At 42.4% G+C, this 14,277-nt stretch overlaps 1 protein-coding gene across 1 annotated transcript; it reads right to left on the reverse strand.

Moving 5' to 3' along the window:
* Positions 1–4,110: 4,110 nt before the first annotated feature.
* On the reverse strand, positions 4,111–6,281 carry LOC142945255 (beta-1,3-galactosyltransferase 5-like). Its single transcript, XM_076086674.1, has 2 exons — positions 6,244–6,281; positions 4,111–5,203 (listed from the first exon to the last, which is right to left on the reverse strand). The coding sequence occupies exons 1-2, from the start codon at positions 6,279–6,281 to the stop codon at positions 4,111–4,113; spliced, it is 1,131 nt and encodes a 376-aa protein (XP_075942789.1).
* Positions 6,282–14,277: the final 7,996 nt, after the last annotated feature.

Below are 14,277 nucleotides of genomic sequence, written 5' to 3' on the forward strand. Positions count from 1 at the left end.
CCCCAGAGAAACAGACTGAACAGAGGATCATTTCAGTACGGAGCATGTTACCGTTCCTGACTTGAAGTGTACGGTGGATTAATCGGACATGAAGCGTCTGCTTTGACACACTGTATCTGTGCTGTAGTGTTGCTGTCTACGTTTGGTGGTGAATCTTGGTCTGAAGACGCCGAGGTGGATTGTGTAATACGAATGGAGCTCTTCGGTCCGGGACAATTTCAGAGAGACACCATGTCTACTGAAACACAGAACACTTGAACCTCCATTCAGAGTTTGTTGGACTTTGATCGAAATGTGATTATTAACTGTTTTATAAAGTATTGTTTGGCTGATACAAATTCTTATGTCGATGTCAAGATCTCACAATGTCGTACCGACTTTCTTTCATCATGACTGCATTAAAAACATTAAAATGACATCATACCCACAATGATGCCTCCCACATGTTTGTGTATCGTGAAATATTAGTGATCGATTATTAATGAATGTCTTTATCAAGCAGAATAAAAACACTGGCAACGGTGTCTCTTTGTAGTCATGTTGTGTCTTTTTGTAGTCATGTTGTGTCTCTTTGTAGTCATGTTGTGTCTCCTTGTTGTCATGTTGTGTCTCTTTGTTGTCATTTTGTGTCTCTTTGTTGTCATTTTGTGTCTCTTTGTTGTCATGTTGTGTCTCTTTGTTGTCATTTTGTGTCTCTTTGTTGTCATGTTGTGTCTCCTTGTAGTCATGTTGTGTCTCTTTGTTGTCATGTTGTGTCTCTTTGTAGTCACTTTCCGTCTCGTTGTTACTTTGTGTCTCTTTGAGGTTCTTTTGGTGTGTTTGTGGTGGTTGTATTTTTTCTCTGTGGTCATTTTGATTCTTCCTTTGAGTGACATTTCCTAGCTGAAGGCCGGGGGGGGGGGCCTGTTCAGTAATCCATCTACTCGGTGAATGATGTCAGTGGTACTAGTGTATTGGATGAGACACAATGTGCACAGTAGAACCAGGTGTGTCCCACTAACCTCCGTCACTGATTAACCTCCAAACTGCAGCCCTGGACACGCCCAGCCGGGGAACGTTACTATGAAATGCAGCAATTCAACTGCAACAAGAATACAAAGCGTAGCCTACACTGTGATTCAAACATGGTGACGACACAAGGACAACACGAGACACAAGGACCTTGAATGCAACTTGATATGCTGTCCTTAAATGTCACAAACAACAGAGGTGAAACCACACTCCATCATGAACGTATAGATGTACGCCTGATGAAGAAGTAATGGTAAAACATATGAGCAGTGCTAAAGAAGGATTTTCCTAAATGCATAAACATACCTCACATATATGACATCAAAGAACTTAAGAATCCAATAAAGATTCAAAAAGTTGAATTTGTTTCTCCACTTCAAATACGTTTGTAAGCAGCTTGTCCCAACTTAACAAACTTAAGTACATACAAATAAACACATGAACGAAACATTGAACCAAATAATGTCACTATTTAATAAATGCTGTTTTAAAAAGTAAAGAATGAATGTATGCAGTGTTGGTATCAGACGTTTTGTTCTGGATGTGCAGTAAACATGAGTGAACACTTTTACACTTTTACACTTTGCACACTCAGATTGAGAGGTGCGTCCATAGATAAAACAACCATAGTTCACACGTAGCGGCTGATAAAAAGCTCATCCTGTCTTTAAACAAAGACAAGTAAGACTAGCAGTCATCTCCTGCCCTCTGGCCCACATTAAATACACTCACTTATCTAACTTAACAAAGCTTTGACGTGTCTGGGAGGAAACACATCGTGTGATCTTCTGTTTTATAACCAGTCCAGTTTGAGTCGTGCACTAGTGAAGCTAAAGTAAAAGTGAGTTCTCCTTGTTTCCTTTCATGACATTAAACCTTCACTGCCCCATTCAAGACAACAGAAGACGTCCTGAGCATGATCAACGTCCACGTTAAGTGTTCCATGAGAGGCCTTGTTGTTTTCCTTTCTGTCCGGTGTAGAAATATCTTTCAAGTGCTTGTTCTTCATCAGCGGATGGCCACTTTACAATAAACACTATCTCTACAAAGATCATGAACCTCTGGTTTCAGCGCTTATCTTAAGTGACATCTAGCTGCTCTCATCTTGCTGCCTCCCTTCATCAACCAGCTGAAATAACTTGCTTCTTTGTACACGTCGGCTCGTTCACTACAGCTGTATGAACCCAAAATAAACAGACTTTACTGTACGTTAATTGCAATAAACTGAAAAAAGGAGGCTGAAATAACTACATAATGATGCAGATTTGTAAAAAGTCAGAATTCATTCTTTATTGTTTGTACCATAGCCAGTCTGTGATGAGGTACAGCTCCTACAGCTTTTCTTCTTCTGTTTCTTTCTCGACTTATAACGACTGGAAGGCTACTCGAACCATATGATGATGCTTCAAATTTCCCGAACCACGTATTAATGGCGACACATCAACGGAGATTTATTTTGGATTTTGGATTGCGGCGTTGCGTCCGGCTCTGGAGAGGCCTAGAAGGAAGCATGTCCAGCTGGAGATTTATCCCAATAATTAACAATCCTGAATGTTGGGTCTTGGTTTCCGACAAAGGGATCATGAAGATTAAATGAAATTGGGATTATCAAATAATAATCTCATAAAAAACAGCCCCCCTTCTTTCTCCTGTGTGTCACAACCGAAATAGAATTCCGTAAGTTAGAGAAGTACTGGTCTATGAGATGTGAGCTGGAAAACATATTAGACAGAGACTGAGATATGGATCCAATGTGTGTTGCATGATCTTCTTTCTGTAACTGCTAGAAGGAACACACTGTCTCAGTGGATACATGTTGAGGGCCCTTCTGGTAAAGGAACAGTGTGTAACATTTAGGAGGATTTATTGGCAGATATTGAATAAAATACTCATAACTATGTTTGAATCAGTGTACAATCACCTGAAACTAAGAATCTTTATGTTTTATTTAGCTTAGAAAAAGATATTCATATCTACGTATGGGTCGTCTTACATGGAGTCGGCCATCTTGCACCGCCGTGTTTCTACGGCAGCCCAGAACGGACAAACTGAACACTGGCTCTAGAGAGACTTTCACATTTTACGTTATCAGAAGGTAGAGATGCGTTCAGGAACCCGGTATTAAACGGCCCCGGTGGAGTATTGATTAATTAGTACTTTAATGGTTTGATGTCATTTAATATCCCAATGCAGCAGTGAGCTTCTCCAACTACACACACACGCACACAGACACACAGACACAAACACACACATATACACACATGCATCATTACTGCTCTCTGTGGTTAGCACTAACGTGTATCCAGGGTAGGCAGCGTTCACGTTCTGCCTTTGCAACCCTGCAGCAGTACTACCGACATACAGACAAAACAAAAACACCAGTGTTGTGGCAATGTATCATGTCGTTCTTTTAGTTATAACTTGTATCACCTGAAGATATGCAGACGAGGCCAACCGGACTCAATTAAAACCTAATAATACATGTTATCATATCGAAGGTATTTTAGCATTTCTGGCTGGCTGTAGTGTCATCCTGATCTCACCACTTAACGCTCTTCCCACGAAAATACAATACCAAGGCTGGAACCTGGTCTTGGTGGATGCATCCGCAGACAGAGGAGGAGGAGGACATCTCCGAAGGGAGGACAGACGAGATAATGTGCATATATACTCTGTTAAACAATTCCTTGTTGTTAGACCTCCGAACCATCTGTGGGGAAAGAGCTCTATCCATTCAGCTGGATTATTATGAGTGGCTGTTTCTCATCTCGGTTATTTCTCACAGGGAGGTTAAAAAGATTATTTTCCACCACAACCAGCAGTGGTTCAAAAGCTCCTCAGGGCACCTTTAATTCCACTCGTGCACATTTCCACGGACACACATTCCCTTCATTATCATTTTTATTTTGTTTGCAACCCAACAAACGGAGTTTTAAATACACACAAGTTCCAAAAAAACAAGTCTTCTCTTGACCATTTCTATAGTGCAGTTGTTCTGAGTCCACGGTGACCTGAACCCTGAGGATGGCGTGAGAATCACAAACCAGTACAGTAGAACTCTGTGCTAACCTTCTCAGTGCATCTGTAGCAGTCATTGTCCTAACAAGGTGGTCCTGGCTTCTTCAAGTCTCTCCAGTATTCCACCAACTCCTGTGACGACCCGAGGATGTAGGTGATGATCTTGGAGTACTCACAGCGATCATATCTGTGGTTATAGGCCTTGAACTGGGAGGGATTTGGCGGAGACGTCAGTGCAAGTCCCAGCTTCTTCATGCACATTCCAATATAAGCGTCCTCTATGTTAAAGGGTTTGATTGATTTTGAGACCTCCACAAATTTCTCTGGCAGGTCGTTGGAGAAGACGTACCCCATGCCCAGAGTGTAGGTGGGGTATTGGGGTTCCGGGTACATCTCCTTCGGGACGTACCACTTGGAGTCCTTTGAACGGACGACTGGCCTGTTCCACATGAGCATCCCTGTCAGGTAGTCCACCTTGGGGATGCCCGGCTTCTGCAGCATGACCACCAAGTTGTCGACGTTCAGGAACATGTCCGAGTCGACCTTCATGGCGTATGCGGCCGACCGGCAGTGAGTGGCCAGCCAGTCCATGATCACCATGGTTTTGATGGTCAGATTGAGATACGTGTCCATGAAGTCGCTCTGGATCAAGTCACGGCGCTGGAGATTCTCCTGTCGGAGCTTCTCCTGCACATCAGCTCCTCCAGAGAGGCCCAGCATGAACAGAGTGAGCACCACCTGGCCCTGAACCACGCTGTCTTTGCCCCACGTCTGCCGGATTGCGTCCCGAGCCGCCACGTTTTTCGGTGCCACCGGAACCATCAGGACCAGGAAAGGAGTCTCGGTCTCGCATACCTCTTGGTTGTCCATGATGAAGTGGTAGTTGTGTGGGTAGGCCTGATGGAACCGAGCACCTGTAGGGGCCACGGTCGGCGGTACGGTAGGGCGTTCTGTGATTTCATACATTCCCGTTGGTTTGACTCTGTGTTTGGGATGGACACGATAAGGAGGAGGTAGATTAACCCGACTGGTTTGGTTGAGAAACCTGTGGTAGTACTGGAGGGGATGGCTGTCCCACTGCGACAGAGAGTTGCTGGACAGGACGTAACACGAGACCAGGAGCACCAGAACGAGCAGGAACAGGAACCAGGAGAGCAACAAAGGCTTCTTCAGACTAAAAAAGACAAGAAAGGTCAAAGTTTAAAACTGGTGGGAAACAGGAAGTAGAGTCTCATGGATGTACAGACAAACATCACTGTGATACTGAAGAAAACTTAAAAACATGACGATTCTTGTGACGAATCATCCGGAGGCTGTATTCACTGTATCTAGTAAGCCACATGTCGTCTGGTTTACTGCATCACGCAGGGGCGTTTCTAGGATACAAAGAAAGGGGGGGCTAAGCCCCAAGGGGAGTGGCACGTGTGCGTGCAAAGCACGCGGCAATTTTTTTCGGGGCCCATTTGGGGCCGCGGATATCCATTGTTTCAGACAGTTCATAGATTGGTTTAATCAGAAAGAGTGTGATTTGGCTCTATAGTTTTACTTGCATTCAGTATATGATAACACAAGAGACAGAATTTCAGGGTCATAGTGAAATTTGACAACACAAATATGAACTTTTCTCAAATAAAGAGAGAGAAATTATTTTCCTACTTGTAAAGGAAAGACGGATAAACTAGCTTTCATATCCGCGTCACTCCCAAATCCTAATTCTTAAAGGGACCGCACACAATGGATGGAGAATGGACCTGACAGCGTCAACTTTATATCGTTCAGTATGATGATAGGCTGTTGGATTGTAATTTGAAGGGGGAGAAAACATACAAACCAGAACGCACGCACATATGTAGCATGTTAGAGTTATAAATAGCTTGTCCATGTGATAAACAATAGTTTAATTTAATGACATCACCAAAAAAAATAATTATTTTTTAATGTTAATGCAATAATGCCAAATTATTTGGGGGGGCTGAAGAACATTTTAGGGGGGCTTCAGCTGGCATCACGTATGAACCCAAAATATACAGATTTTGATGTGATTTAACTGCAATAAACGGATACAAATGATGCCGTAATAATTGCATCCTGATGCAGATTTGTAAAAAATCTAAATTCATGTTTTGTTAGTTCTCTACTCAAGACGACGAGCAAATACTTGTTTATTGCCTAAAAGTCATTTTTGAGACGTGAGCGACTGCTCCTGAACGTGACTTTGGACACAACAGCTTCAGCTCATCCTTCAGAGCCATGTGGAGATCAACCGAGGAGCCGAGGTAACTTATTTTGTCTTTATGATTATTGAACTGTTAACATCTCAGATAAAAGTTCAGAACATTGTGTTTCTAAAGTTTTTATTTTGTGTGTTTTACAGTCACTCGTCATCAGAGATTGAGGAAACCAGCCAGACGCTGCAGTCAAGTCCTCTTTAAGGTGTTCTCTCTCCTTATTGTTTCATTCATGTGTGAGTTTATGCAGTTCAAATTAACTATAAATGTGTACAAGACTTGTTTACAAGCTAGACTGTGAAGCAGTTCTATTACACTGTTCTTGATACTATTTTAACTCAGCGTTTCACTCTTAATGCTATTTTAATTCAGTGTCTGAGGGAGTGACGCCAAGATCGAAAAGTGGCCGATGGTTTAACACTGTTCAGCGGTGTGTACCTATCCCTAGAGTGGTATGCTGCTGTTGTTCAGTGGGAGGTACCAATACCTGGACAGTAGCATACCACTCCAGGGATCGGTACCTACCACTGAACAACGGCAGCATACCACTCCAGGGATTGGTACCTGCCACTGAACAACAGCCAGCAGCATACCACTCCAGGGATCGGTACCACTGAACAGCAGCAGAATACCATCGGCCACTTTTGGATCTCGGCGCTACTAGTCTGAGGTTATCCTCATGAGCTCAGTTAAGCTGGTCATTCAAGATTTTATGGTTTTATTTGTTTTCTTCTTAACATGCAGTACATTGTGAGTTTTGTGATGTAATACAAATGTCCCTTTATTATTTGTCTTGAGACCTTGTAATAAACTGTCTCCGTGCGTAAAATACGCACCGGATGAAAGGTGTTTTTTTAATAATTCTCCCCGTTGTGATGAGCGGAACCCTGTTTTATTTTATTTTATTTTCTTCACTGTTGAAGCTGAACTACAGCTCGAGTCCCTCCTTTCTAATAACGACTCCGCTGATGAACAGAAGAGATCCGTAGAAACAACGTGAATTACAACGTTCTCCTGGAGCTCGTTACCACAGGTCTGCTGAAGGATTTTAAAGTTCTTACTTTTTCAGCTGGTTCCCACCTGAGCCCCACCCTCGGCTTGTCACGATACCAAAATTATGACTTCGATACGATACCTGCCATAAGTATCACGATACCCGATACTTACGATACGATACCAGAATTCGATACAATACCACAAATACGATACGATACTGGTATATTTATCTACAATAGTAATAAATAAAACATCTGTACGGTTCCCTTTTTTACCAGCTTGTTCCTGCCCAGCTTTTTGAACACTTAACAAATGGCATTAATATTAGTATTAGCCTACAGCAAGATATTAATGAAAACTACATGGTGCCATGATTGCTGCTGACTCTGCTGGCATCTGTCTGACTGTCTGTGGGAGTGGGTGGATAAACGATGCTTAATTTACTTGCATAGTGAGTTTGATATTTTCACTTCATATTTTATCTTAATTCATGGAATAATTATTTTTCCTTAACTAAAAATAAAAAGAATTAGCTCAAGATCCACCCTCAGTCTCCACCAGCATGTAGCCATTTTGCATCAATTGTTTCATTTAGTACACTTTTGTGAGCATTGTGACCTCATGATCATATAGGCTTGTCCTCAAACTAGGCTAAGGCTACTCGTGTTAGCTGTCTATGGGTGAGCTTGGGGGTGTTCATGTTTATAATCACATTTGCTGACCTGTCGTTCTTTGAACTCTTTAAAAAGTTCGGGGTGTCTGTCTGAAAGGTGCTTTGCCATGTTAGATGTATTGCCTCCCTTTGTCTGTGTGGCTTTGAAACACTTTTTGCAAACGGGTCTCTGTAGGTCAGTGGGCTTTCCTTCACTGTCTGCAATATAGCCAAAGTACTTCCAGATGATACTTCTGGCATCTTGTTTTTCAACAAGCCGAGGACGGTCGGCAAAAGCTCCTGCCATGTCTCCCCTGTGATCACTCGCTGTGAGTGCTCGCTGCCTGTTGCTGTGTGAGCGCTGGGCAGCCCCGCCCCCTTGCAGTCAATAGGCTCGTTCGAGTTGAACTGCGCCTCGCCTGGAAAGCAGACAAGAGCAGGCGGACGTAGAAAGGGGCGTTGACAAAAAACTGCGTTCAAGTCGGACCGTTTTCAGCCGCCTGCTTCTTCTTCTTCTTCTTCTTCTTTCTTTTGCTTTTTTTGGCGGTTGGCAAACAGCTGTCGGGTGCATTACCGCCTCCCACTAATCTGGAGTGTGGACTAAGGACTCTAATACGACAACCAAACGAAAATAAATACATATACATATACACATACATATACATATGTGTGTAAATAAATAAAGATATGCATATATATATATATATAGATATATATATATATACATATAGAAAAAATGTAGTAATAAAATAGAAAAAATAAATAATAATACGTTTCTTTCTCAAATTCTATTCATTAGTGTTGTTGACTCTAAATATTCCAGAAAAAGTTTCCAACATTTGTCACTAAAGCTTTCCTCTCCAATCTCTCTTAGACCTTTTTTCAAAACTTCTCTCGCTGACTCGTACCTCTGACAGGACAATAAAACATGGTCCACGGTTTCTTCTTCTCCACAAAATGTACACTTTCCATTATTATGCTTTCTAATAACATAGAGGGAACTGTTCAGACCAGTATGGCCATTCCTTAGTCTTGTCATAATCATCTCCTCTTTTCTAGTTCGTCCACTAGATCCTGCCCTCCCAACCAATGGTTTATTTTAAACAGATATCTTCCTTTACTCCCTTTACATTCGTTCTGACATCTTTTTGATTTGTCCCTTAATCACCACTTTAGCTTCTGACTTACTTATATTTACATTAACGTTATTTCTCCCACTCTTCAAAGCCCTTTTTGCTGCTTTATCCGCCTTCTCATTGCCATCGACTCCAACATGGACCCACACTAAATGAACCGCTATCCGCATTTGATGGATTCTTAAAAATGATTGTAGTATTTCATACAGTAAATCCTCTCTGCTTCTGGAGTGGCAAAATGTCAAACTCGTTAGCACTGCACATGAGTCTGATGTAATCAGCACTCTCTCTGGCCTGACGTCCTCTACCCACTGTAACGCAATAACTATATGGCCATCATCTCACATGCAAACACAGATAAATCATCACTGAGTCTCTTCCCACACTCCAAATGGAATTCTGGGATTACTGCTGCTGCTGCTGTTCTACCAGTTTTAGGGTCTTTAGATCCATAAATCTGTATTTAATTAATTAATACATTTTAGTTCTTGGATGTCATATTTATTTAAACATTTATATAAATAAATATATGTAAAGATAGCGTCATTTCTAAATCATACAACCGTAAATTTAAGAAATTTAAAAACTGAACCAACTGTCCAAACATCACAGCTACATAAACAGGCTACACACGGAGGAGAAGCAACACTGCAAGTTTCCATCAGTGACAATTGTGCTTTTCTTTTAATACGTTTTGTGATGCTTCACAATCATTAATCGATGGACACATTCCAGTGCTCTGACTGAAAAAATGTTGACATCAAGTAGGACGTAGGCTTTCTCAATAAATATCTTTATTTACAGATGCTAAATAAATAACCTTATATATTATTATTGTTATTGCACAAAATGAGACTAATAGCCAACAATCTAGTGTTAAGTATTACAATTAGACAGAAAATTAGGATTTCAATTTTTTTATACTATATTTATCCTGTTAATTAAGGATAAATTTGTCTCTGCATTTGACCCATCCCTATATATGGGGAGCAGTGGGGTGTCTTTGACATGCGACACGTCAAAGGCCATGGTTCGAACAACCAACCTTGTGGTCACCAGACAACCCTCTTAACCCAGTGAGCCACAGTCGCCCACCTTTTCCACTAAAGAAAATCTAAGAGCCAATCAGCTCTTTGATCCGAAGACAGCAAGAAGTTTCCCATCATGCCCTGGGGTCACGCAGTCAGTGGAGAGCAACTCCAGCGCCTGGCTCTAAAATCTGCGGCCACCCCGCTCTCGTGAGGTTATCGTTGCCCACGTGATCGTGACGTCAGCGCAAGTCCCATCATGCCCTGGGGACATGCAGTCGGTGGAGAGCAAATCTGCATCGCCTGGCTCTAAAATCTGCGGCCGCCTCGCTTATTTGAGATCATCGTTACGCACGTTTTCATGATGTCAGAGCAAGTCGGACGCAAATCTACCCAGCATGCATTGTGCGCCAATCGCCGATGATCGATTCTGTGCACGCCTGGCTCAAGTCGAACGAGCCTAATGCCTGCCTGCAGGCAGCATGACAGGGAGCGGAGCAGCGAGTGCGCTCTGATCGCGCGCTATTTTAACAAAGTATCGATACTGAAAATATGCAAAATCATATCGTTTTTAACGTATAGGTACCGCGGTACCTTTTTAGTATCGATACACCGTGCAACCCTAGACTGTGTGTGTGAGTGTGTGACTGTGTGTGTGTGAGTGACAGTTATCCAGTAATATTGTGTAATTTCAGATCAAAGGTCTTTAAAACTACAACCCTACTACACTTGACACTTTAATAACATTGTTGTTTTAAACTTAATACTCTTAATTAGTTTGTTTGTTTATCATATTTCATATCATAGTTTATATGAATAAAGCAAAGGACAGAGCTTTGTCACCAGCTCATGTTCACCTTCTGTGTGAAAGTACTCATGACTAGAACAAGAGTTGGTGTGAAGACCTTTAGTCTGGATCCACACATCCTGGTTCTGGTTCAGGAGGAACTGGATCCACACATCCTGGTTCTGGTTCAGGAGGAACTGGATCCAGCGTCCGTTCCTTTGTAAGATGCTCAGTGGCTCACGAAGCACTAAAAGTTTGACTTCCGAGTGTAAAACTCAGATATTCAAAATGTGAAGTTACAAACGTGACGACCAGAACCAGTCCAGTGGACAGCAGAGGAGCGCTGTTCAACAGAGTCATTGTGGAACTGAATAATAAAGCCATCTATGTATCTTTCATGTGATTAATGCTTCACACCAGCTCTGTGCTAACAGGTGGAGTTACATTACATCAACCCGACTATGGTCACAACTATCTTTAAAGAAACAGGAACATAATTAACACATCACAGTACAGGCACCTTAATTATCACTAGGTTTTAACCATGGATGGCAACCTCCGTGTCTGAAAAGTGAAGCCAATGCTGAAGTACGTAGCTCAACACTCTCGTGTCATTTCTAGTTGCAAAAGAAACAAGATGGCGTTGGCCAAACGCCAAACTGGAGGTTTCAGAACCATCTAGAAACGAATGGGTGACGTCACAGTGACTATGTCCATTTCTTACAGTCTCTTATTGTAACTCGGGGCCCCTCTGAGTGCTGAGGGAAGAAATAAACCTTCAAGAAATTAACAGTTGTGAGTTTAACACATATTTCAGACAAGCTGGCACAATTATAGTTCCATTGTGATGATGTAGATCAGCGGTTCCCAAACTTTTTAGGCCACGCACCCCCTTCTACATCCTGACCGGGTTCACGCACCCCCAATCCCCCACACCTTAAAAAAAAAGAAGCAACAGAGCCTATTTATAGCTGCATAGAAATCGGACCAATGAGAGAACAGTTTGCCCGCATGGCGTTTGTTTACAATATTCCACTGTTAAATGTTGCAGTGTGAACACAAACCGAACAAAGGGGCAACTGCAACATTGTATCATATTAATCCCTGAATCAGAACAAAGCAAACGAACTGAAGGTGTGAAAACGCCCTGAAACACTGCAACAAAGTTTCAATAAATTTCAGTTACACAAGGCCTCACTTTTAAAGAGCAATAAGGATGGCGAGGACACACGCACAGGCTCAGAGGCAGATTGCATCACATTTCATTTACAATTAACCATACATAGCATGAGACTGCAGTTGTTTTGTGCTGTTTTGTAACTCCTCCAATTTCGATATAAAAAATGTAAGGGGCTTTTGACTTGCACTGGCATGCTTGGTGTTCAGGTGGCGATGTAAATAAGAGGGCTTCAGACAGCTGTTAGCCAGAACCTCACTGCACACCACTCACTGTGGCTTTGGGCAATCTGCATTGCCAATCCAAGTGAAGCCCAGACCCAGATCATTTTCATCATATTTCCTGACAGTTTCCCCGATTTCAGCCAGTTTAGCATATTTGCATGAATGTTGCTGAATGAATGAAGTTAGCTGTTAGCTGACGTTAGCTGCACAAGCTAGGCTAGCTAGTGTGTACGTAAAAGACAGTCTGGCGGCAGGAGCAGAAGTGCATTTATTTATTAAATTGTACGTTTTTAATTTTAAATTAAAATCTTACAAAGGGAATTTTTTTAATTCATGTAACCGAGCGTCATGGGTTCGTGTATAAGGGCACTTATCATACAGTAATAACGAGTCGGGAGATTAGACATCTTGTATCAGCCCACGGCTACTCTCTTTATTATTGTTTTCTCCTTTGGCCAGAGGCGGGGGTTGCGCCTTCGCTACGGCAACCCTCAAGGGACATATCATCGTCAACACCAGAACGACAAACATGAGACAGTCTGTTACATTCATGTCCTACCAAAATGGGTCACACCCGGGATAGGCAAAATCGCAGAAGCGCTGGACCCTTCAGCGCTTCGTCCCTCTCCCGTTCCACACTTACATCGGGATAGGCAGAGTTGCAGAAGCAGAGAGAGACCAGACGTCAATTTATGTGTGTTGTACTGTTTTCTGCAGGTATATATTTTCCTTTGTTTAGTGTTGTAATTTTTGCAGGTTTCTGTTAGTCATTCCACCTCATGCACCTATTTATTTCTTCCACTTGATGTCACTGTTTGTACCGTTTTCTCCAGACAATGGAGTTTTACATTGCTGAGGGGAGCAGACGTGAAGAGACAGTTCCAGACGTCAATTTATCTGTGTGTTGTACTGTTTTTTGCAGCAAATAAATGCTGGAAAAGCATCCCCTGAGTTGTCTCCTTCAATGTCCATTCCAAGTCGGTTACACAAGTGTCCGAAACATTTTTTGTGGCTTGAGGTCTTGGTCCTGATGGACCGCAGCTTCCATCCAGGGAAGGGACTCAAACTATTTGTGTCCAGGGTGAAAGGGATCAGAAACAATCCTTCTTGCCCGCTTCAGGCTCCTGGAGGCGAACAAGTCATGGAGGGACGGTAGATTGCAGCCAATCACACTCTCAGCAGAGCAAGTTATATGTTGGCTGTGATGGAGGAGGTGAGGATGGACTCAATGATGGCAGTGTAGAAGTGCACCATCACTGTTTTTGGCAGGTTGAACTTCTTCAACTGCCTCAGGAAGTACATCCTCTGCTGAACCTTCTTGGTGATGGAGCTGATGTTCAGCTCCCACTTGAGGTCCTGGGTTATGGTGGATGAGGAAGAGGAAGGACTCCACAGCGGTGACCAGGGAGTCACACAGGGTGAGATTCAAGCCATCTTGAAGCAATTTCAACCATACAAATATATTAAATCAGCCACCTGTATTAATAGCCTGGTTGGAGCCTCTGAAGCAGGCGTACACATCTCTACACAGCTGAGTCAGAGGGGTTCCCCCTCAGCAGAGCAGTGATGAAGATGTTAGCCAACGTCTCTCTGTCACGGAGAATGACAACAACATGACCATGTCCTTCTTCAAATTGCAGCCTGATTTCGAACCGAGAAACGTAATTACAAAGACACCGCAGTGTGCTCTGCAGTAATGCAACAATATCTCTCATCACTTTATTTATTGATGAAAGTATGCTTACTCGCTGGATGAATCGTCGCGAGTTCCAAAGTATGTAATCTTTCAAATGTTTTCAGGATCCCGCTGTAGCTCCACCAAATATACAGATAATCTAACTGCTGCACTCAATTTATTGTGCAGATATTGTGCAGATTGTATGAATGTTATAAATATGATAATGAATATAAGGTATGAGTGAAAAGTTAATTACAATTCCTTCTCGGGATTGAGGAGGTTGTTTTATGGCATTTTGCTGGTAACACTCGTTGTCTTCTTGCTTCTTTACGGGATGTTTTG

This window comes from Anarhichas minor, unplaced genomic scaffold, assembly GCF_050575085.1.
Source record: "Anarhichas minor isolate MPS153535 unplaced genomic scaffold, ASM5057508v1 ptg000007l, whole genome shotgun sequence".
NCBI lineage: Eukaryota > Metazoa > Chordata > Actinopteri > Perciformes > Anarhichadidae > Anarhichas > Anarhichas minor.